The following is a 20,902-nucleotide window of genomic DNA, read 5'->3' on the forward strand; positions in this document are numbered from 1 at the left end:
CTGCTCCCCCATCCACCCCGTCATCCCTGCTTTGCCATTCCTGCTCTCTCACCTAGCCTGACCTGCTCTGGAGAAGCCCTGAACCAGCAGCAGGACTCAGAACAAGGTCAGTTTTGTGACATTGCCTCAGCCATCACCCAGAGGAGTGAACGCTGCAGTGTCTGCAGCCTGGGGAGCCAAACCTGCCTTTTTCCTTCTTCTTTTAGTTTGCACTACTCGAAGGGAGGTATAAATCTCCTGGCTACAACCTGGCAGTCCCAGCTCTGGGCAGCAGGCCACACAGAAATCCAAAGCTTCCTTTAGCTGCACCATGTTTCCTTCTCCCTGAATACCTGGAAGCAGCCAGTGCCTACATTTATTAACTCCTGAAAGCAGCTGCCTTCCTCCCACACCGCTCAGCTTAGCTCACCTGCTATTTTGATGTTCAGGTTTGCATCCAGGAGGAGATTTTCTGCCTTCAGATCCCTGTGGACTATGTTACGACAGTGACAGAAGTTGACAGCGGCCACGATCTGCTTGAACTTTCTGCGGGCTTCCTTCTCGGCCATGCGCCCGTGGGCCACGAGGTGATCTGTGGGGTGAGGAGAACACAGGGTTATGGACACAGGGGCAAATCCTGCTCGTGGAGAGAGCTGGGGAGGTGGGAGCAACGTGGGCACAGCGTGGTTCCCAGCTCCAGCAGCACACATGGAGGAGGCACAAGCAGGGATGGGCACAGCACTGCCCACCGGTCCTCACCTGGGCTGGCTTTGAAATTTATGTTATACACAGGACAGCTGAGGGGATGCCTGGAAAATCAGAACTGTTTTGTACACAAGGACAAAGGTTTTTAAATCTTTTTTTCTACATCAAAATAAAAATGAAGCTTTTCCAGCCTTTGCCCTCATTCAGACCCCAGCCTGGTAGCACATCACCTCAGAGGTGCAGCTTCCTGGCCACATGCATCCTTCCTTCCCCCTGCTTTTACACAGGAAATGTCTCTTAGGTCTAACTCCTGCTGGAACCAGCCAGCTCCCAGGTAGCCACAGCCACAAGCAGCTGCTCACCTCAGCTCTCCAGCCAGCACAGCTCCCAGCAGCTGCAGGAGGGACTGAACATCCTCCCTCTCTGCGCATCGATGCAACAACACCCTTGCGAAATCCAAGAAAGCATTTCATTATAAAAATGGAGCTGGCCTCCACTGCGGAAACCTGAGCACTCCCAAACATTTTGCTGAAAGCCTGTACTCTCACTCAAAGGTAGTGTTTGTTGCCAGCTGGGCTTTCCTTGGAAGCCAGCACTGCACACACGGACAGGAAAAGCCTCTCCAAGAGATCACAAAGGCAGGCACACAGCAGAGACCCAGCTGAAGTTCAGTCCACTTAAAACCTGGAAGCACCAGGCTCACAGAAGCCACTTGTCACTGTCCCAGGAGTAGGGATGGACAGGCAGGAGAAAAGGCAGAGAAAGAAGGAGGTAACCTCAGGAGGTTGTAACTCCTTGGTCAGGCCATCAGGTTGGCCTCAAGACATCTCTGGCCAAAATTAGGTTAAAATGATTCACATCCCTCCCTAAACTCCATTAAACTGGGGGCTCAATACAGATATCTGTTCTTGAAAATAAAAACAATAAAACGCTTGTGCAGGTTTCTCATCGGGTGGTTGTGTTTTTCCCCAGTCACCCATTCATTAAAATACCTGCGACATAATTGACTCGCAGTAAATACTAATTACCAAGATCCATCAAAGCAGTTGGGCTGCTCCTGACTGCACAGCAACCTACTTCTGCCTTTGCCCACTCACATTGTGCAACAGACTCGAGGTGTTTTTCAAAGAACTTGTCAATTAACTCTTGTTCATCGGATAAACTTATTCTGTAAGCAAATGTGAACCAGGGCTGGAGAAGGAAAACCATCCCCAAGTCCAATCTGATCCTCAGCTCGCTCGCTGGGCAAAGCAAAGTCACCATCTCAAATTGCCCCGTCGTATTTCATTAAGGCATTTGCGTGGTCATAAATTTGTGACTCTAAGGAGACTGACAGCAGAGCACAGCAAGGGCTGCTCCAATTTAAGCCACTGATCAACAGGTAATAGCTCAGCTCCTAAACAAGGTCATTCACACCTTCTGCTCCACTGGGATTTGGAGCCTGTCCATGCAGCAAGCGCCCTTGAAACAGCACAATTTCCAAATTATTTTAGCAATTCTGCAGGCAAGAAAGCAAACGCAGCTACTACAGCAGGTGTCTTTCTGTAAGGCTTTCCTAAGTGGATATCTGCCCAAACCAAGTTCACTGGTCCTGGCACAGCCGGTGACACCGTGCTCAGTGCTGGCACTTGGGGCACCCCCTGCCCCACGCCTCTGACCCAGAAAACTCCGCTGCCCCTGTGCCCAGCCAGCCCTGCTTAGGCTGCAAAAAGCCCTTTTCAGGTTAGGCGTGAAATTTCCCTTTTGCTGAAGAACTGGGAGCAGAGGCCCAGGCTCTGCACGTAGGCACCGCGCTCCGAGCCCACTGACATTTCTGCACCAGCTCCAGAGGAAGGACAGAAACAATGAGGCTACAGAATACTTCACATACCACCAAGGGCAACTGTATGCCAAAATTAACCATTGAGAGCTTAGTCTGCACAAACCTCCCATGCAGGGGAGGTTACAGAGCTGACCTGAGCGCTGAGCTGGGAGCCAGCACCCTGCTCTGAGTGTGTCAGAGCACCCAGAGCCCGGCTGGGCTCATGCACAGTGATGCTGCTCTGGGTGTCTTCCAGAGGGGAAGGAATGCATCATTGCATTGCACAACCCCTACACACATCAGTCACTGCTCTCCCTGCTTACAGGAGGCACCTGACGCTGCTCTGTGTTAAAAAACAATCCAATCCTACACTGGGGAAAAATCACCTTTGGTTCAGAGAGCACTGACACACAAGTTTCCACTCCCCGCCTCTGGACAGACGCCTCGTGCTTTTAAGCTGCCTTCTGTCTGGAAAACAAACGCTGATGAAGCTTCACATCTCCTCTGTGTGGGGGATTAAGTCACATTTCCAGTGAATTTGGTGACCTTGTGATGTCAGAAGCAGTCTGACCTTCTAGAGACAGGCACCACAACATTGTTTAATGTGTCTGCCCAGTTCAGGCTCACAGTGCTCAGGACAAGCGGGCGGGCGGTGGGGAGACAGGGCAGACGTGGGAACCACATCAACCAGATGATAATTTTCTAAATTTCCTGTGATTTTTTTTGATAATCAACCAAGAACTCATATACCGTCAGTGAGGACTGCAGATTATTTACAGTTTTCATAGTAAACAGCTGAAAGCAAACCAGAGTTTTAGACTATATTCCATCTGACCTCAAAAAGGACACTCGAGGGACCTGGAATAGAGACCACCCTATGTTTAAAAGGAGACATTCATTTCTTCATAATGTCAAACCAGCGACCCAACCACACGCAAAACACGGACAGGGACAAAAATAACAATTTACATTTGGCTGCTGGAGCCCACAGCAAACCCAAGGCCTGTCCCTGGTCCCTGCTACGCAAACAAAGTGAATTATCAAACATTTCCAGTAAGAGATGAATCAAAGACTCTTACGGCACAGCCTGGCCGTGCTCAGCCCTTTACTGGAACTTGGGATAAACAGGTGGTGCAGCCCTCCAGGTGCTGAGCTGGGATCCCTGTGGAGCTCCCAGGGCAGGGACAGGCCAGACACACGGCCAGGACTGACTGACTGACTGACTGACTGACTGCAGCCATTTACAGAAACCATCGCTCTCACAGCTGAAAGCTCTGACCTCTGGCACTGCCTGGGAAACACTGACAGCTTTAAGCCTTGGGAAGTTCTGAAAGCATCAGAGAAGCAATTTAAGATGTATTCCTTACAAAAACCTACAGTTTATAATAGCACAACAGCACAATGCTGCAACTCTGGTTCTATGGGGCTGCACTCAAATGCCCCATGGCATTTGGCACCCAGAACACCACAGCTGTCAGCCCCCTTACCTCCAGCCCTACATTTTAATGCCTACATCATGCAGGTGCTCAGACATGACCCAGAAGAAGATTGAAGAGTCTCAGCACAGGCCATTTCACAGAGCAGCCCCAGTGCCCAGTGAGAGGCGCGGTGCCAGGGCTGCACTGCCCACACACACCTCACACACCATCCCTGCGGCTCACCCAGCCACTGCCACCAAGCCCAGCTGCCCCAGCAGGGACAGGCACTCAGAGGAGGTGCCGGTGAGGTTTTACCCAGGAGGAGAGCCCAGCTGCCCACGCTGCCATCCACTCTGTCTCCAGCACACACAGACGTGAGACCCTTCAGCGCTGGAGCTGCAGGGACTGCAAGGAAACCTCCCCAGAATGGGCTCCTGCTTCCTCCCTGCAAATTGCTTCCGCTGGCAGAACAAAGTCTTCATGGCTCCTCAGGAAACTCTGAACACAAAAAGCTGAGGCTTGAGCTTTCCCCTCTCTGCTCTTGCACTGAGGGCAGTGCCCAAAAATCCTCAAAACTGGGGAGAGAGGCACCACCTCCTGCCATGGGTCTGGAGATGCCTCACGCTATTACAGAGCTGGCTGCTCCCAGCTATCAGTGAGGATAAAATGCTGGGCAGCAACATGGAAATTAGCCATGCTAATGAGCTGAATTTACTACAGCAGAAAATCTTTCAGAAAGCAATTAGGTTTTCACTTCGACTCACGCAGAAGGCTATTTTTGTAACCAAAGAATTCATTCCAAGTTTGTATGTGAGCTTGCACATAGCTCTGGATTTAAAAAAAGATGAGCCCATCCCTGCCAAATTCAACAGAAGAGGGAGAAAAAGTAAAAAGAGATTTATACTTTTCTGTGGTGATACACACCCAAGCCAACTCCAGGTGATTTTGCTGTGCATGGGAAGGTGAATTTCACAAGCCTTTGGAACTGCTGAGTGTGTCCAGCACCATGATTCATATTTGAATAAACAACTGGAAGGCTCAGCAAGTCAGTTTTTCACCAGGCAATCCACACTTCCCAAACATCAGCTGTCACTCGCTTCCCCTTCGGCTGTCACCTTCTCAGGAGAAATCCAAGGGACATGGACAATATTGACAGGAAGCCATGGCAACCATCTACAGAGGGACTGAGGAACTGGTGGCAGTTTGTATGGCTGCAAACCAGCACTTTTCAGCTTTTAGTTTCCTTAATTTGGGGCTTCCCTTGCTTCACTAAAGGCTTCGTCTTTTACTACAACTCAGCTTCTCCTCCAGAGAAATGAGAAGTAAAATCAAAAGTGAATCTTCTGCAGCGGCTGACGAGGACAGGGGGAGTGCTCCCAGGAGCTGACAGGCCACGTGTGACTGTCCTCACTTCCTTGACTGAAGCTAATTCAGGCGCACAGGATTTTCCCCCCTTTTGGAGGCTCATATTGGCAAAGCCAGTACAGACCAATGTTGCAAAATCCTGACTCTGTCACCCAGTACAAAATTCCAGTGTATAAGTAAATTCCTGTTTCTATAAGTTTTGCTATTGTACACCAAACAAATGAATCAATCAGCCCACAGCTCTTTCAGTCGTGCTGCACAGATGCTTTTTTCCCTTTCAGGAACTGCTCCTGTGGTCAAGAACACTCAGCCAAAACTCTCTGGGTCAACGGTGCTTGGAAGGAATGTAACCAATGCTGGCTAAGATAACATCAGATATCAAAAAGAAAAGACAGGACATGGTTTTGAGCACAAAACCCTTCAGAACTGCAGGACTGCCTGTTTCTTTGAAAGCTACTGACACATCCTAACAGTTCTACTATCATCAACAAGGTTCATATAACTTGCTGGGAAGCAAAGCACTCAGCAACACTAAAATCCAAGTGCATGACTATTTCCAACATCTTTAATCCCAAAGTGAGCGCGAAAGAGGAGCAGCATCACCTGTCAATGAAACCCAAAGAAGAAGCAGAGGTTATGGGGGCTATTTTTCCATTGAGTTGGTCTCATTTATTCCTTTACTCCTCTTGTCAATGGAAAGTTTGCAGGCTGAAGGGCACCTCTCGGCTGAAACAAGAGTGTGGTGGCTATTTTCGGTTTACTGTAGTTGACCAAGTGCATTATCTGATTAAAGAATGCAATAAATGTACTTACCAAATATTTCCCCTCCACTGGCATACTCTGTCACCAGATAAATCATCCGCTCCGTCTCCATAACCTGCACACAAGGACACGGCAGTGACACATAAGGAGACTGCTGAGTGCAAGGAGAAACAGCCCTGAAACCACCTTTATTCCCCTGTAACACAGGGAACTGCTTTCATCAAATCCCAGCTATAACCTTGCCGTGCTCCCCAGAGCCACGTGCAGGGGTGACAGGAATGGGGACAGTAAGGATGAAACAGCAAGTTTCAAACCCTAAATCTGTAACCACACATTACACTTCACCTGCACCTTCCTCCTCCTGCTCTGTTTCCCCTCCCATTAGCATTTGCTCCCAGGTCTTGTCCTGCTCCAGCAGCCTGGGAGACTTCCCCACCCTGCTCTTCTCCTGCCCTAAACAAAGCCAAGCCACAAGTGTCACCTCCTCAGTACCACATCAAAAGCTTTAGATGGAATGAAACAGGTTTAAAGAGGTTTTTTGGCTCAAAAGAAAGGTTTAAGGAGTAAGTGTGCAAAGAAACACTCCCTGGGTACCTTGAAAGTGCCACAGTCCCTGTAAGCATCTCACACATGGTTTGGCCAAAGCAGCTAAACATTAACCTCTGTCACTTCCACTCAGTTTTAACTCTTTGGAGTCCAAATAAATGTTCATATTTCTCAAGAACAGATGGGAAACAGAGTCCTTTATTCCTCTGCTCCCACCACTCTGCTGCACCCTCCTCACAGAGGGGTACAACCAGCTACCTGTGTAAAGGGCAGACCACGTGGCTTCTGCCTCTGGGGGTTTTGTTAGCAGACAAAAAAAAGTCAAACAAGCTGGAAAAAATGTCTGCAAACAATATGGAAAAGCAGGTCTGCTGCCAGTATTGATCCCCTTCCAGGAAAGGGCTGAGCAGACCAGCAGGGCCTGGGGGCCACAGGGAGCTGGGCAGGAGAGGAGAGCCCAGTCCTGCTCCTGGGTGAGATTTACTCCCTCCCTTAATGGCAGAAGGGGAACCTGCATCCGGTTTCAACTGGGAAACTGAGAAGCACACAATGGCCATAAACAAGTGGCAGGAGGCCAGCCCACAGCGGAAGCATGATGGCCAGAGAGAGAAGGATCAGCTACACTTTCCCCCTGCCCCTCCAGTCAGAGCACTTGGAGACCTTTAAACATCAGGGGCTTTCCCAGTTCCAGTGCAAGGAATGGAGAGATAGCTCTGGAGGAAATGCTGACATGTGGAGTCAAGGGATGGGAGCTCCATGGCACAATGCTCCTACCTGGTACAACCTGATGATATGTGGGTGGCAAAGCATCTTCATGATCTGGACTTCTCTAAATATCTTCTTCAGGTTCTCTTCATCCAGCTGAGTCTTATCAATGATCTTTATTGCAACCTGGCAGAGAGGAAACAGAAGAGAAGTTACTGACCCAGCTGCATTACCCACACAGCAGCTCCCTGCACCAGGGCTGATAAACCCCAGCAGGGATGGCAATGGGGGGCAGTGTCAGGCTTCTAACAATTGAGGTGTTTATTTGTCTGTTTTAAGCCAGAAGTGCTCTGTAACGCTACACTAATGGAGTTTAAACAAGTCTAAGTGCTTCCAGTCAGCTGCTCTCTAGTCTCCAAGATTTTCCCTCCACCTCCCTGGCGCTGGCAGCTCCCAGCTCCTTTGGGCATGGACGGTAGAGCCACCAGACTCCAAACGTGGAGACACTTCTGTGCAAAGAACCACCTGTCCTCAAGTCCACTGGGCACCCCTGCTTCATCCACACACAGCGAGCAGGGATGGGAACCTTTTCTGGAATGCCAGGATGAACAGGAGAGAAAAGGCAGAGTGAAACCTTGATGGAGAAAACAGCTGAGAGAAAAAGCTGCTCTGCCTGGCAGAAGAACATCTGCCCTGCTGCTTCTAAATCAAATTTCAGCCTTTAGTGTCCTCCTCCCCACCACGAAACACCCCTTTGAGCGAGCAGCTCCAGCCTGGGGATTTGTGGGATGAGTTCCCATCCCCCAGCAGGTTTTCTCACTCGGAGAGGGCTCTCCCTGGGAAAAGAACTGCCTCTACAGATCTCCTGGTTGCTTTGCTGGAGAGCCTAATTTACACAAGGCCTGCCCAGGAAGGCTGCAGGATCATGCAAAGGCCTGGGGAAGGGCATGCAAAGCAGCACTGCTGCGAAAACCGCTGAGGATGCATGGCCAGAAAGGTCTGACACAGAAATGCCTGGCTTGTCCAGACCCCAGAGCTCAGTGGGGACAAGGACAAGTGCCCTGTGCACGGCAGCGTGCCAGGACCACGGGCACAAACCCACAGGGCACACGACCCAAACACATGTCCCTGTCCTAGTGCCAGCCCAAGGGCAGGGCTAAGGGATGCTCTCACAGGCACGCACACAACCACACAAAAGCAGCTTCAGATCCTTTAAGGGAATCTTTCTTTGAGGGAACAATCTGAAGCACATGAAAATTAAGCCCCATATTTTATGATCAAATCCCTGCCAGAGCAATAACCGCCCCGCATGTGAGCAGAACCCAGCAGAATCCCGAGAAGGCACCCAAGCACAATAAGCTGTTTCTTTCATTTGAAACCTTTAATTCAGAGCGCAGGAACGCTTCCAGCCTTCCAAGTCACTGAGCATGCTTCCTCCAGCAGGAGCGGGAGCTGAACGGCAGCCAGGTCTGGCACCCGGCGCTGGGAGCTGCTGGCAGGAGGGGCTGGAGCCCAGGCACGAGGTGAAACGGCAGCAGGGGCTGCCAGGCACCGGGGCTGCGGTTAACGGGGCAGAGCCACAGGAGCAGCCCAGCGCGGACCCACGCCGCAGGGATCCGGGCACGGCGCTCAGGAGAGGGCTGGGCATGTACAGGGAGCCAGGGGGGATTGGGGAACGCTCTCCACATGCTTTTCACCCAAGGTTTTCCTGCAAGAACGGGCTTTTGTAAAGCTGGAGCATAAATACACATAAAAGCTAAGCGACGCTTCCTCCGAGAGCGAAGCCAAGATGTCTACCCAGAGACATGAGTCATTTTCAGGCCCAAAGACGTAAATGAAAATCCACAGATCTGGAGTATTCCTGAGCTCCTTACTCATTCCTAGCTCTATATTTGCTCTAAGGAACTCTCATTTCCCAGCTTAATTATATGGCTCGAGCTGACACTCTCGGCCAAGTTCAGGGTATGCAGAGCATCTGATTGCACCCAGCTTGGTCAGTAGGGCCAGACACAACAGAACTGAATTCCTCTGGCTTTCCCTGATAACCCGGGGCAGGGAGCACCAGGCTGCCACCTCCCCATCTCCCTGTGACGCTGCGGGATTTCCACATGGTGAGTGAAACTCCACACCCACAAGACACACAACAGCTGGATGGGGAGCAAAGCCAGACCTGCAGCACTCAGGAGATGTTCTTCTTGAGAAGGAGCTCAGCCCCAAACCCAAACCCACCCTCAGCAGTTACGCAGAGAGACCTGAAGGGGTTTCTTCCAAATGTTTTCATTCCACACAAATGCCTCCAGCAACCGATGCAACATGAAAGGCAAAAGCCTCCTGAAAAATCCTGGGGAAAGCACCTCGTGCTCCGGTTTCAGGAAATGCAGAGCTTCCTCGGGACCCTGCAAGGGTGGAAGGAGGAAATCCCCTGTGCTCTGGGCAGCAGGGACACGCAGGGAATTCAGGATTTCAGGGGGCTGATGTTCCACCCCAGGCTCTGCAGCAGGGGAGCTGCAGCTGGTCTGTTCCAGAGCTCTGCTCTTTGGGTCCTTTTGGAGAATCACTGATTTTCCAGAGGGCAGGACTGCTGTAAAGGTTTTCCAGAACAGATCAGGTTGGTTTCTCCATTCCTGCATCTCCTAGCTGGCTGATATACTCCCTTCCCTCAAGAGATGATTTGGGATTTCAACAGAAAAGGGACTGGCTGAGGTCCTTGTGCTGCACCAGCCACACTGACTCCATCTAAAGCTCAAGGGATGGCCACAATGAATTCAGCCCTTTATTTTATTATTTACTTATTTATTGGAGATTATAAACTGGAGAAAAACAGCCAAACAAAAGGATCTTTAGGATCTTTAAGGGAAAAATCTAAAGCACATGAAAACTAATCTTCATATTTTATGATAACATCCTTGTCAGGGCAATAACTGCCCTGTCTCCAAATATATGTATATATTTATAATTATTTATGCAAAAAGAATCAGTTTAAGTTATAATAAACCCCAAAATCGAGTGCATTTCCTCATGCTTACAAACACCACATAAAATAAAGAGGAAGACTAAACATCATTAACTAAAGCAAAAATTCAGGCACAAGTAGAAGTGGAAGACAACCATGATCCAAATTCTCAAACAATGCAATACTCTAAAAAAGGAGTCTGAGAAATTAACTATTCTTTTATCAGAAGTTAATGAAGCTTACAGGCAGGAGGATAAATGCCAAGCCTGGAGCATGCATGCTGCTACCAATTAACAAAATGTTCCCGCCACTTGTAAACAGTTCATTTATTCCTTCTTGCATCCAAGTAAAACTTGCACTAGTAATTTGGGAAGGAATTGTTACTTGGGAGAAATGACAAGTAGCTAAAAACAATTGGTGGAGAGCAGGCAAGGTGTTCAAAGTGACAGCTGCAGGTTGCAGGTGGCTTGTTCACTGCTTTTCCAGATTTTTCTCCTCCTGGTGCTCAGCTGAACACTGCTCTGTAACTCCTGTGATCCCAAAGCTGTGCTGGGTGGATGCACAGCCAGGCAGAGCCCTGTGGGGAGGAGTGGAAGGTTGGAAATTCCAACCACATGAAAGCAGGGAAATGGAAGGAGGGGTACTGAAACCCTGGGGGCCAAAAGGGAGCACCCAGATATCCCTGTACCAGCACATCCCACTGCATCCCATGGGAAGTCAGGAGGGATGGAAGGCACATGTCAGGCAAGGCAAGGCGGCTTCAGTCACCCCAGAATGCTCAGAGGTGTGGGGAGGAGCCCAGGCTGCCCCTCTGCCCTGAGCTCTGACCACTTCCTTCAGCCCAGCACACAAAGCCCGGACAATTCTTGCTCTCAAACTCACAGGATTCTCCTGAAGTTCCCAAAGTGTACCGTAAACAACATTATAAATTCCTACTTTGCTCTGAGATACCAGGTTCTCAAACCTGGCAGCCAGCAGAGCTCAGTATGCCAAGGTGAGGGGCTCTGAAACAAGGCACAAGGCTTGGAACAGGAGAGGGGAGAATATCAACTTGCAGGAGTTAAAACTTCTATGGACATCTTGTTTCTCAGCTGAGGGTGGATAACAATCCAGACAGACTTCCTTGAATGCACAGGGCCCTGCCAACAGGAAGGGAAAGGAACTGCTGGGTGCCCAGGCGGATGGGCAGGGAGAGGACAGCCACCGTGCCCTGCGCTGCTCCAGCTGCCTGGAAAGGCTCTGGGGGAGAAAGAGGTGGAAGCACGGTCTGTTTTCAGTGGAAAGGAGCCATGGGACGCTGCTTCCTTTTATTTCTGTGCTGGGAACAAAGGAACAAGCCAGAGACCCTGGCCTGGGCTAAAATCTGCTCCTTCATGCCATGCGTCTGCTTGGATCTAATTATAATCCAATGATAAATAAAATTTCTTGCATGAGCGATCGTTCCATAAAGAAATCACCCTTTCCCTTTTAGTTCAGTTGTTTCTGCAGTGGCCTGAGTGAAAATGAGAAACTCCCACTTCTTCCAAAAGCAGCCCATGTGCTCAGTGTGATCAGTGCTCACTGTAAAAGTGTAATTATGGCAGCGGCATTCCTGTAAATCAGCACGGATCTCCTCCATGGAAAGGGAGCCAACAGATGGCACCGGCAAAGCGACTGCATTGAGAAAACCAACATGTTTATTTGGGAGCAAGACATTTCCTAGAACTGTCCTGGGGAGTCCTCCTGCTCCAGATTCCTCCTGGAAAGGGCTCAGTAAACAGTCCCAGGCTGTCCTCTGCCATGGATGGAGGTGTCCCTGCAGCTCGGCTCCTGTGTCACCCCGAGGGCACGTGGCAGACTGCAGTCACACTGAGAACTGTCACTAGAGAGGGTCTCTGGAACACACCAATAAACCTGGGGCAGGCTCATCCTCCCAAATTCCTCCTGCATTTGCAAAGGAGCCCCCTCGTCCCTGTCCACCGCAACCCTCCTGGGCTGACAACGTGAGCTGTCAGAGGGGCTGGCAGGGAACAGCTCTTCCAGCTGCTCCTGCCTGCCACAAGCACTTGGGAAGCTCGGGAACACGGCCTGTTTGGATTAAGCAGCTGCTGGAGGGGTAAAAATCACTCCTGTAAGCAGATACCAGAGCTGAACGGGAGAACTCCAGCAGCAGAGACCAGAATTATGACAGAGAAGGGGGAAAACAGAGGGCTAAGGAAGCACTCTGAGGATATGTGTATGAGACACACACAGAGGCAGTCAAGTGGCATATGGACACAGGGCTGTGATAAAAACACAAAAACACAGCGTCAACTCCAGGCTATGCAGGTCGTGTCCTCCTCTGCTGGGTGGGTGTCACTGCACACATCGCCGCGCTCCCGCACGGACACTCCCATGGCACAGGCACATGTTTCTGAGGCAAGCTGTCAGCACAAGCCTGCTGGTGGGTTTGGGGTCACCAAAAGCCAGTTCTCTCCATGCAAACAGGCAATTTGTACAGTTTTTAGTCATAGGAAAGCGCTCGACAAAAGGGAAGCACTGACACTGCTGATTCCCGGACTTCTCTTGGCAAGCTCACGGGTAACACAGGGGCATGTCCTCCTCAGAATTAACCAACACAGAACCTACCTAAGTCAAAGTGATACAGCAAATAAAACTAGGCCAGTCTGCAGCAACATCAGTGGCTTTTGGAGGTGGCACAAATGCAAATATTGGCAGCAACTGAAAGCAGGAAACTGTGGACGAAGATGTGCTCAGAGAAGCTGCATTTGCTCAGGAAGGAAGTTCTCACCTTGTCCACATCCCTCTGCACAATCAATGCAGGGGCTTGTGTCTTGCACAAGGTGAAGAAAATACTGATGGTGTTACGAGAAAAGTCAATACATCCAAATCCTCTTGGCCGGCTGCAGTGTTAATACCCGGCTTGTGTGAGCGCCGTGCTCTGCCGTGACCTTTCCCTGTCCCAGAGGGAGCACAGCTGGGATTTCAGTGGCCAAAGCACAAACCCCACATTCACATCGGCAGCTCAGAGAACCAGCTACACCCAGGTAAGGAAATCTCATCATTTCAGGGCAGCTTACAAATGTCACAGGACAGGAAGCTCACCCAGAGCACCCCCAAGGATCCCAGCCTTTATCCCTGCTGCATTCCTCCTTTCCCAGTCCTGGATTAACCCCGTGCCAGCAGCTGCAGCTTCTCTTTTCCAACAGAAGCCATCAAAAAGGTCCGAGAGGTAAGTGCTCCCCACCTGACACTTGCTGCTTCACAGCCTCAGTGCTGATTTAATCCCAAATGCAAACTCTTTCCCACTCTGGGAGCTCAAGGGCTGACAGGTAAATTCTGTCATGTTCAGCCACAGCATAGCTGTGTAAATAACGTCCTGCCAGCCACGAGAAAGCCTGGTCACATTGCTAGAGCTCTACTTGTCACACTCACCTGGATGCCAGGTCCCAAACCCTCCTGGAGAGCTTCTCCTCATTATTTCATCACCTGGGGCAACAGCGGGAAACAACAGAGACTCGGAGTTACCTGCCCTGGCTGACACACACTACATCAGAGCATGCTGAACAGCATCAAGGGCTTTGGGATTGCAGAGAAAGGCACGGGGAAGGGAGCTGGAGATGCCAATTAGATAAACAAACCATCCTGGTGCACAAGAACCTCCCGCTGCTGCAAACGGGAGGTGCCGCGAGGGCGAGCGCCATGAATCATCACCTGGGGCTGCAAACACACACCTGGGAAGAGGCCGAGCACAGGGACAGGCCACAGCACTCCACACGGGGCTGGGAAGAGCCTATCCAGGCTGCATGGAATTAGCACATATCCCCACAAAACCCGATGGCTGCTCAGCGAGTTCCCTGGGCTTCAGGCAGAGCAGCACTCAGAGGACCAAGCAGCGACCAAGGAGGTCAGCCATGCACAGCTTAAGGACAGGAATCCCTTAAGCTACACCACATCTACTTCTAGCCCTTATCCTTCTTAATGACAAGATTTCAAAGCTTTTTAAAGTTCTGGTCAGACACTGAATCTCCTGGCCCTGCCAGTGCTGCCTTTTTCTCCTCCAAGAGCCTCCGTGGGATTGAGCCGAAGGCAGAGCAAGTCTCAGCAGAGCAGACTGCAGGTAGCCACACCTAACCACCTCAAACACAGCACGGATAGCCACACCACTCCTGTCTGCTGGATTGCACAGCTTCACACCGTGCCCTGTCTGCATTCCCACTGACCTCCCTGGCTTTTCATTTCTCACTCTGTTACAGCAGAAAACCCCTCCAGCCCCAACAGCTTCGGCTGACATTTATGCCAGTAATTTGTTTTTAGTTCAGAAGCCTTGTAAAAATTCCTGTAATGCTTCCCAGATGCAAGGCTGAGAACTTCACAGGAGTCAGAACGTGAATTAGAGGTGGTATGGAAAATTATTTATCCTGGTGAGGGAAGAGAGCAAACCACACAGACAAATGGCAGCCTACAGTGAGTGCTGCTACCTGAAACATGTCCACACGTCCATCCTCAGAGATCAGGCACCAAGAGCTGCGTGCCTGGGAGGTCAGTTCATCAAACTCCTCCACACCTGGACCATAAAAGCACAATATCTAAGAACAAGTACTAAAAATCAGCTTAAGCCAAAGGAAAAGAGGCTGAGGTAAAAGGCAGGCTGTAAAAGCTCCTGCCTGTGGCATCAGCAGGAATTCTAGTGGGATGCAGCAGGACACTGCTGAGCAGAAGGAACGAAGGCTGAGCCTGAACACGGCTGTGGCGCAGCCCCACGATCTGCTGACAGTCTGCAGCACTACCTCCATGGCTTCCACGCAAATTAAAAGCACTCTTGGCACTTACTACACAAAGACTGCACTTGATAATTAAAACCGGTTTTTGAATGCACTTAAAGTGGTGCAGAAGCTCATGGAGGTGCATTTAAATCGATGCAAACTGGTTAACTAACAAATGTGATGTGAAAAAGCAGAGCCCGGTCACGTAAGCCTGGCTGTTTGTCCAGGGAGGCTCAGCTCCAGCCCCTGTGACAGCAGATGGGAGCACTGCAGTTCTGCTCAGGCCTGACTGCACTCCTGCTTGAGCTCCAGCTCGGCCTCCCAGCCACCTGCAGGCAAGCAAAGCCAAGAGGTGAATCAAATTCTGGGAGGACATTGCCCACCTTGGTCCCCTTCCAGTCCAGGTCACCCGTTCAAACCATTTGCCTTATTGCTGTCCCCTCAATTCAGCACTGCAGCCTACACCTCCCATGGAAACAAATCCAGTTCAGTTTACCAACACCTTGAATACCCATCTGTCAGTATTATCTCAGGAGATGTCAGCTGAACACTGCAATGGACCTCTGTGCGGGATTCTGCCTCCAAACCTCTCCTGAGATTGCCACTGAAGCATTTAAAGAATCCCAGAATCACTGAAGTTGGAAAAGCCCTCTGAGATCATTGAATCCAACCTGTGCCCAATTCCCACCTTGTCCCCAGCCCAGAGCACTGTGTGTCATGTTCAGCCCTTCCTTGGACACCTCCAGGGATTCCACCTCCTCCTGCGCAGCCCCTTCTGATGCCTGTCAGGAGTTTATACAGAATGAGAGGGTCCCCTTTGCACCTCCTTCTCTCCAGGCTGAGCCCCCCAGCTCCCTCAGTGGCTCCTCATGCCTTACTCTCCAGCCTTGGAGAGAGTTGCTTAGCAGCAGAGTTTTGGAAATGTATTTGCATGCAGGAAGAAAGCTGCAACAGCAGGAGATGCATCAGGAATGCTGCTGTGGAACTGAGCCCCAGTGGGGACTGTCCCTGAGAGCAGAGGGACCACGAGACACGGAGACACCTGCCAGGTTTCGTGGGAAAGGCCTGGCTCAAACATCAAGACAAGTCTTTAAGAAGCTGCCAGGATATTACAGCAAGCAGGTTTTGAAAGTGTTATACAAAGTTCCTGGGATTGCCATTTTGCTCTAATTCAGTCGTGACCTAAAAATGCAAGCGACAGGGAAAAATAGTGCATTTCAGGTACAGAGTGTGCAGTCAGAGGCAGCTTTGAATTACTGGATTATAAAATAAAAAAGCTCAGAAATAAGGAAATTTAGAAGCTGGTGTGCATGAAGTGACGTGTTGAGAACACACTGTACGTTAGGGTTTGGATTTTTTAAGCAATGCTTATCCTGCAAAGAACACCACTTGGACTGAGAGGTCCCCTGAGAGGAGAGGGAACACCTCACCTCCCTCCTGCCTAACCCATATGGAGCACCTAGCACTGGTGCAGCACAAGTTAAGAGCAGCTACTTTGTAATGACAGAAAATGGCTATTTTTAAATGACAAAACCAACACACGCAGCAGGAGCGCCCTTGGCTGCGCACCACAGAAATGCTCCTGCTGTAAACTGCATCCTGGGAAAACACCTGGCACTGCCGCAGGACGTGCAGCACAGTCACAGAGCCATCTGGGCTGGGAAAGACCTCCAGGAGCATCGAATCCCCACCTTGCCATCCAGCCCAGAGCACCACATCCAGGCATTCCTTGGACATCTCCAGGGATGGGCACTCCAAACCTCCATGGGCAGCCCCTTCCAGTGTTGAACAACCCCTCCTGTGAAGAAATCCCTGCTGATGTCCAACCTGAGCCTCCCTGGCACAGCTCGGGGCTATCCCATCCTCTCATCCTGCTGCTGGCTGCCTGGGAGAAGCTGCCAGAGCCACGCGGAGCCTTTGCACCGGCTTCCAGTGGATTTCCTGAGGCTCCCCAAGGGTTAAAGCCAAGGACTTCTGGAAGATATTAAGCACCAATGTCTTGGCTTCCCTTCTGCAAACAGCAACAAGCTCCAGAGGAATCTGTCATCCTGTATAACAATCCCTTTCACTCAGCCCAGCAGCCCCAGCGCGGCGCTGGCTCCGTGCTGGGCTCCTGCTCCGGATCCTGCTGCATGCCAGGGGAGCCTGGGCCCTGCACCATGCACGGGAGCTGCAGCGTGCATGTACCGTGTGCGCAGCTCCGTGCACCAGTGCAGCAGCTCCTGCTCGCACCAGGGCTGCAGGAGCCTTAAATATCACACTGGGATCACCACACAGAGTGACAGAGAGGATGGAAGGAATCCCATCTCCTCTTCATGTGCCACCAGGTCCATTTGGGAATGAGGGATTCTGGGCTCTCAAACAGATTTGCACAGATATTTTCCTAAACCTGTCAGTGTTGGGTCTTTTCTATATCAAAGTCAAACTAGCTGGATGTTCAAAACAAGTCAAAAGCAACAGCCACACACAGAAAAAGGAATTTTCCCCCAATATTGAAGACTTCAAATGCATCAAATGCCTTTTATTCAGTATTTATGATTTCCATGTGCATCATCTTGCTGCTGGCAGAGATGCAAACACTGCTCCCTTGCCAGCACCTCTGAGATCACAATTAGGAGGTGACACCATCACCTCTAGTTCTAGGATTATTTTCAAGGTGCCAATTGCATTAACACTGCGGGTCCTGGAGCCCACTGAGCGGGAAGGGGCCGAGATCCTGCCAGGGAGGAGAGGAATAAAGCACCATGCCAGATCTGGATGATACACCGAGGAATTTTTAGACGCTGCGTTTGCAGCAGGAGCCTTTGTGCAGTTTGCCACGATCAGATGGCAGTTTCTATGGGAACAAACAAGCAGTGGCCCTGTCACAAGATGTCTTGTAGAGACACTGATGAAGGCATTGAGTCTCAGGAAAGTTTCTTATGCTGCAGTGCAGCCTGGCAAAGATACTCCAGCTCAGGTTATCAGCTTGGGAGGCAGAACTAGCAGGATACACCCGAAGTATTTTCAGTACAAAGTCAGCGCAGTTGTTACACTCAGAATCTTGAATCCAGCCTTTGTGTGCACACACAGCTTTGGAAGGCTGCAGTTTGCCTCTCAGACACTCCTCCATCAATAATGATGTTTGTTACGTGCCACAAAACCCAGTCATTGGAGTCTGTGCTTGGCTCCAAAAGCAATAGAAATGATCAAACTGGTGAGACACTACTTTTTAGCTTCAAACATCAGAATTTTCATCAGTCACAAGACTACAGCAGAAAGCAATTTTCTTCTCAAAACCACTGCTTCTATTTACCATCCCCACCCCTTAAGTTAATTAAAAATCCTTCAATTAGCTGATTTAGGGAGGGTTAATGTTATTGTCAGGAAGACTGGTTCCCCTGGGCCTGAAAACAACTGTGGCTGCCTCCAGCCCCCGATCACACAGAACATTTTCAGACTCAAAGGTTCCCGAGTATCACCACCCCTCACTCCAGAACTGTTATGAAATGGAGTGGAAATTTTTAGAAAGAGAAGCCAAAAGTGAAACTGTGAGGAATGCAGGCTTCAACACATTAACCCTCAACAACCAAGATAAACCACATCCAAGCAGTGGAGAGTCCCCTCCTCACCCTCAGCTTGCCCAGGCTTTGCAGGAGAAGCAAACCAAACCATGCCAGCTTTAGCACCACGGATTTACCCCCAGTTAGGTGGGAGAGGCACTGGCTGCCCCCAGCCCTCTCCTGCCCTCAGCAGAGTTTATAACAAAGGAAGGTGAAAGGCTGGCAGCTTGGGTCTGGATCGGAAAGCCCAGATTAAAATAAACTGATGTTCTACAGCGGCATTACCTGAGTGAAGGCAGAATTTCTCTCCCTTTTAGCAAGGGACAATCAGGGAATGTGATTCCAGCTTGCTGAGGACAAAACACCCTTGCAGTCATTTCCACGAAGACCTCCCAGTGATGTCAGAACACAGGAGCTGCCTCTTGGAACTTCAGGAAGTTTCTGCTCCCCCCAAAACCACAAAGATTTGCTTGAAATTTGAATTTGTTTCATAACAAAGCAAGCTTGACAGAAGAATCTTCCACAGCAGTAACTGCACGGACCAACTTGTTAAAGAATCACCTTTCACTTGGGCACGGAGCTGAATTACAACACTAGAGAAGCCTACAAGCCACTTCCAACAAGACTATCTGATTTCCCTTATCAGCAGAAATGACTTAAACCCACAGATTACACGCTCAGGAGCTGAAGCCCTACTTCAAAGCCAAGGCATGATCCAGCCCCGGGCTCTCGGGGCCGCGTGGCACAGCACGGTGTGAGCAAAAGGGCACCGGACCCTGCCCCGTGCCAGGGCTGCCAAAGCCACGCCAGGAACCTGGCTCTCAGCAGGGCAGCCACCTGGGACACAGCCCGGGTGTCACTGCAGGGAGAGCATGGGCCTCGGGCTCGTGATTCACCTTCTGCACTGCGAGGAGTGAATTCAGGTCTGGGCTGGAGCGTCCCACTAATCACCCCAGCCAGGCTCCCAAATGTCACACACGGCCATTAGCCCCAGGTTGGTGACAGCACGGGGCAAAGGGCCAGAGATCAAACAGCAGTGGGTGTCACTCTGATCCCCGCTGCTCCAGCCATGCAAATCCAACTCGTTCTGGTGCCAACAGGCAGCACCCAGGGCTCGGGTGCCCCCAGACCTGGGAGGGAATCCTGCCCCCGCACCAACGCAGCCCTCACGTGAGGCTGGCAGCCATGGCTGTCACCAGCTCTCAAAGCAGGGGACAATGGAGTATTTTTGGAGCACAGACACTGCTATTTTGAAAGCACTTCAGCGCTGTAGTACCCAAATTCTAATTGTGGCTGCTGCTTTGCTTTGCCACCATAAATCCTGTTCCGAGGGAGTAAGACAGCAGCCAATACATGAGCGTAGGCATTGCACAACTGGGCTTCTACAAGCACTTGGTGTGAAGAATAATGTTCTTAAAAGATTTAATTTCTAGGGAATGTTTAAATACTGAAGAGTAAACACTGAGTCAGAGACACGCACTAAATACAGGTAAATGCAGCAGGGGCACGTGGAAGCAAAGCCGCAGCCTGGAATTCTCTCAATGCCTCTCCTTGTACATGGGAAATTCAGGGCCCACAGAGGACAAAGCCTCTTTTATATGTGCAGAAACTGCAAGAAAACAAAAACCAAACAAATACAGCCAACCTACAGATCCGTTTGGGGGTCTTAAACCAAGCCTGCAGCACACAGCCCGGCGTGTCTGAATTTTGGGTATTTGAGCCGTGCCACACACACAAAGCCCGGGGCAGGCAGTGGGTACTCACAGCTCACGGGACCCCTGAGTAACAGCAGCACAGAGGAGATGTGCCCCTGGCCACTGCAAGTGCCTGGGGAACTGCTGTGCATCCCTGGGGTGCAGCACTGCTCCCCTCCACACACACACCCCAAACTCAAATACATCCCTTTTCCCTCATCACAGCATTTCCTACTTCGTCCAAGCAGCAGGTCAGGACTTATTGCACCAGGACACTGACCACACGTTTCCATTTGCTTTCAGTAGAACAAAAATATTTACTTTCACAAGCACAAGCTGATGTGCTACTAAATCATTTCACTCAGCCTAGACCTAACAGTCCAGCGAGAGCCATGAACAGCCCAAGAACTACGTATGAAGGCAACCCTCCAGTGCCAACAGCCACAAAACAGAGGTGTGTTTTCTGTGTCCACACAGCCCAGGGTACTTTGTGATCCCAGACTACCCTTCCCAAAGTGCAGCAGCAGGAACTGATGGCACCTGGCAGCATCCAGCAGGAGCCAGGAGCACCTCACAGCTCATGTTAACCCCCTCACATGGGCAAAGGCACAGCTAGGGCTGACAAAACCCCTGAGACTTCAGAACAGCATGGGTCAGTCCCAGGCAGGGCTTTCCCTGCCCACCCCT

At 50.5% G+C, this 20,902-nt stretch overlaps 1 protein-coding gene across 4 annotated transcripts in view; it reads right to left on the reverse strand.

Moving 5' to 3' along the window:
- The window catches only part of SIK3 (SIK family kinase 3), a 69,501-nt gene that overhangs the window by 26,353 nt on the left and 22,246 nt on the right, over positions 1–20,902 (reverse strand). For all 4 annotated transcript variants that reach the window (XM_063178531.1, XM_063178533.1, XM_063178532.1 and 1 more), the window contains exons 2-4: positions 7,351–7,467; positions 6,082–6,145; positions 410–571 (exon numbers count right to left, since the gene is read on the reverse strand). In XM_063178531.1, coding sequence (XP_063034601.1) covers positions 410–571; positions 6,082–6,145; positions 7,351–7,392 — 268 coding nt within the window. In that variant the 5' untranslated portion in view covers positions 7,393–7,467. The remainder of the gene's footprint in view (positions 1–409; positions 572–6,081; positions 6,146–7,350; positions 7,468–20,902) is intronic.

This window comes from Melospiza melodia, chromosome 29 (assembly GCF_035770615.1).
Source record: "Melospiza melodia melodia isolate bMelMel2 chromosome 29, bMelMel2.pri, whole genome shotgun sequence".
NCBI lineage: Eukaryota > Metazoa > Chordata > Aves > Passeriformes > Passerellidae > Melospiza > Melospiza melodia.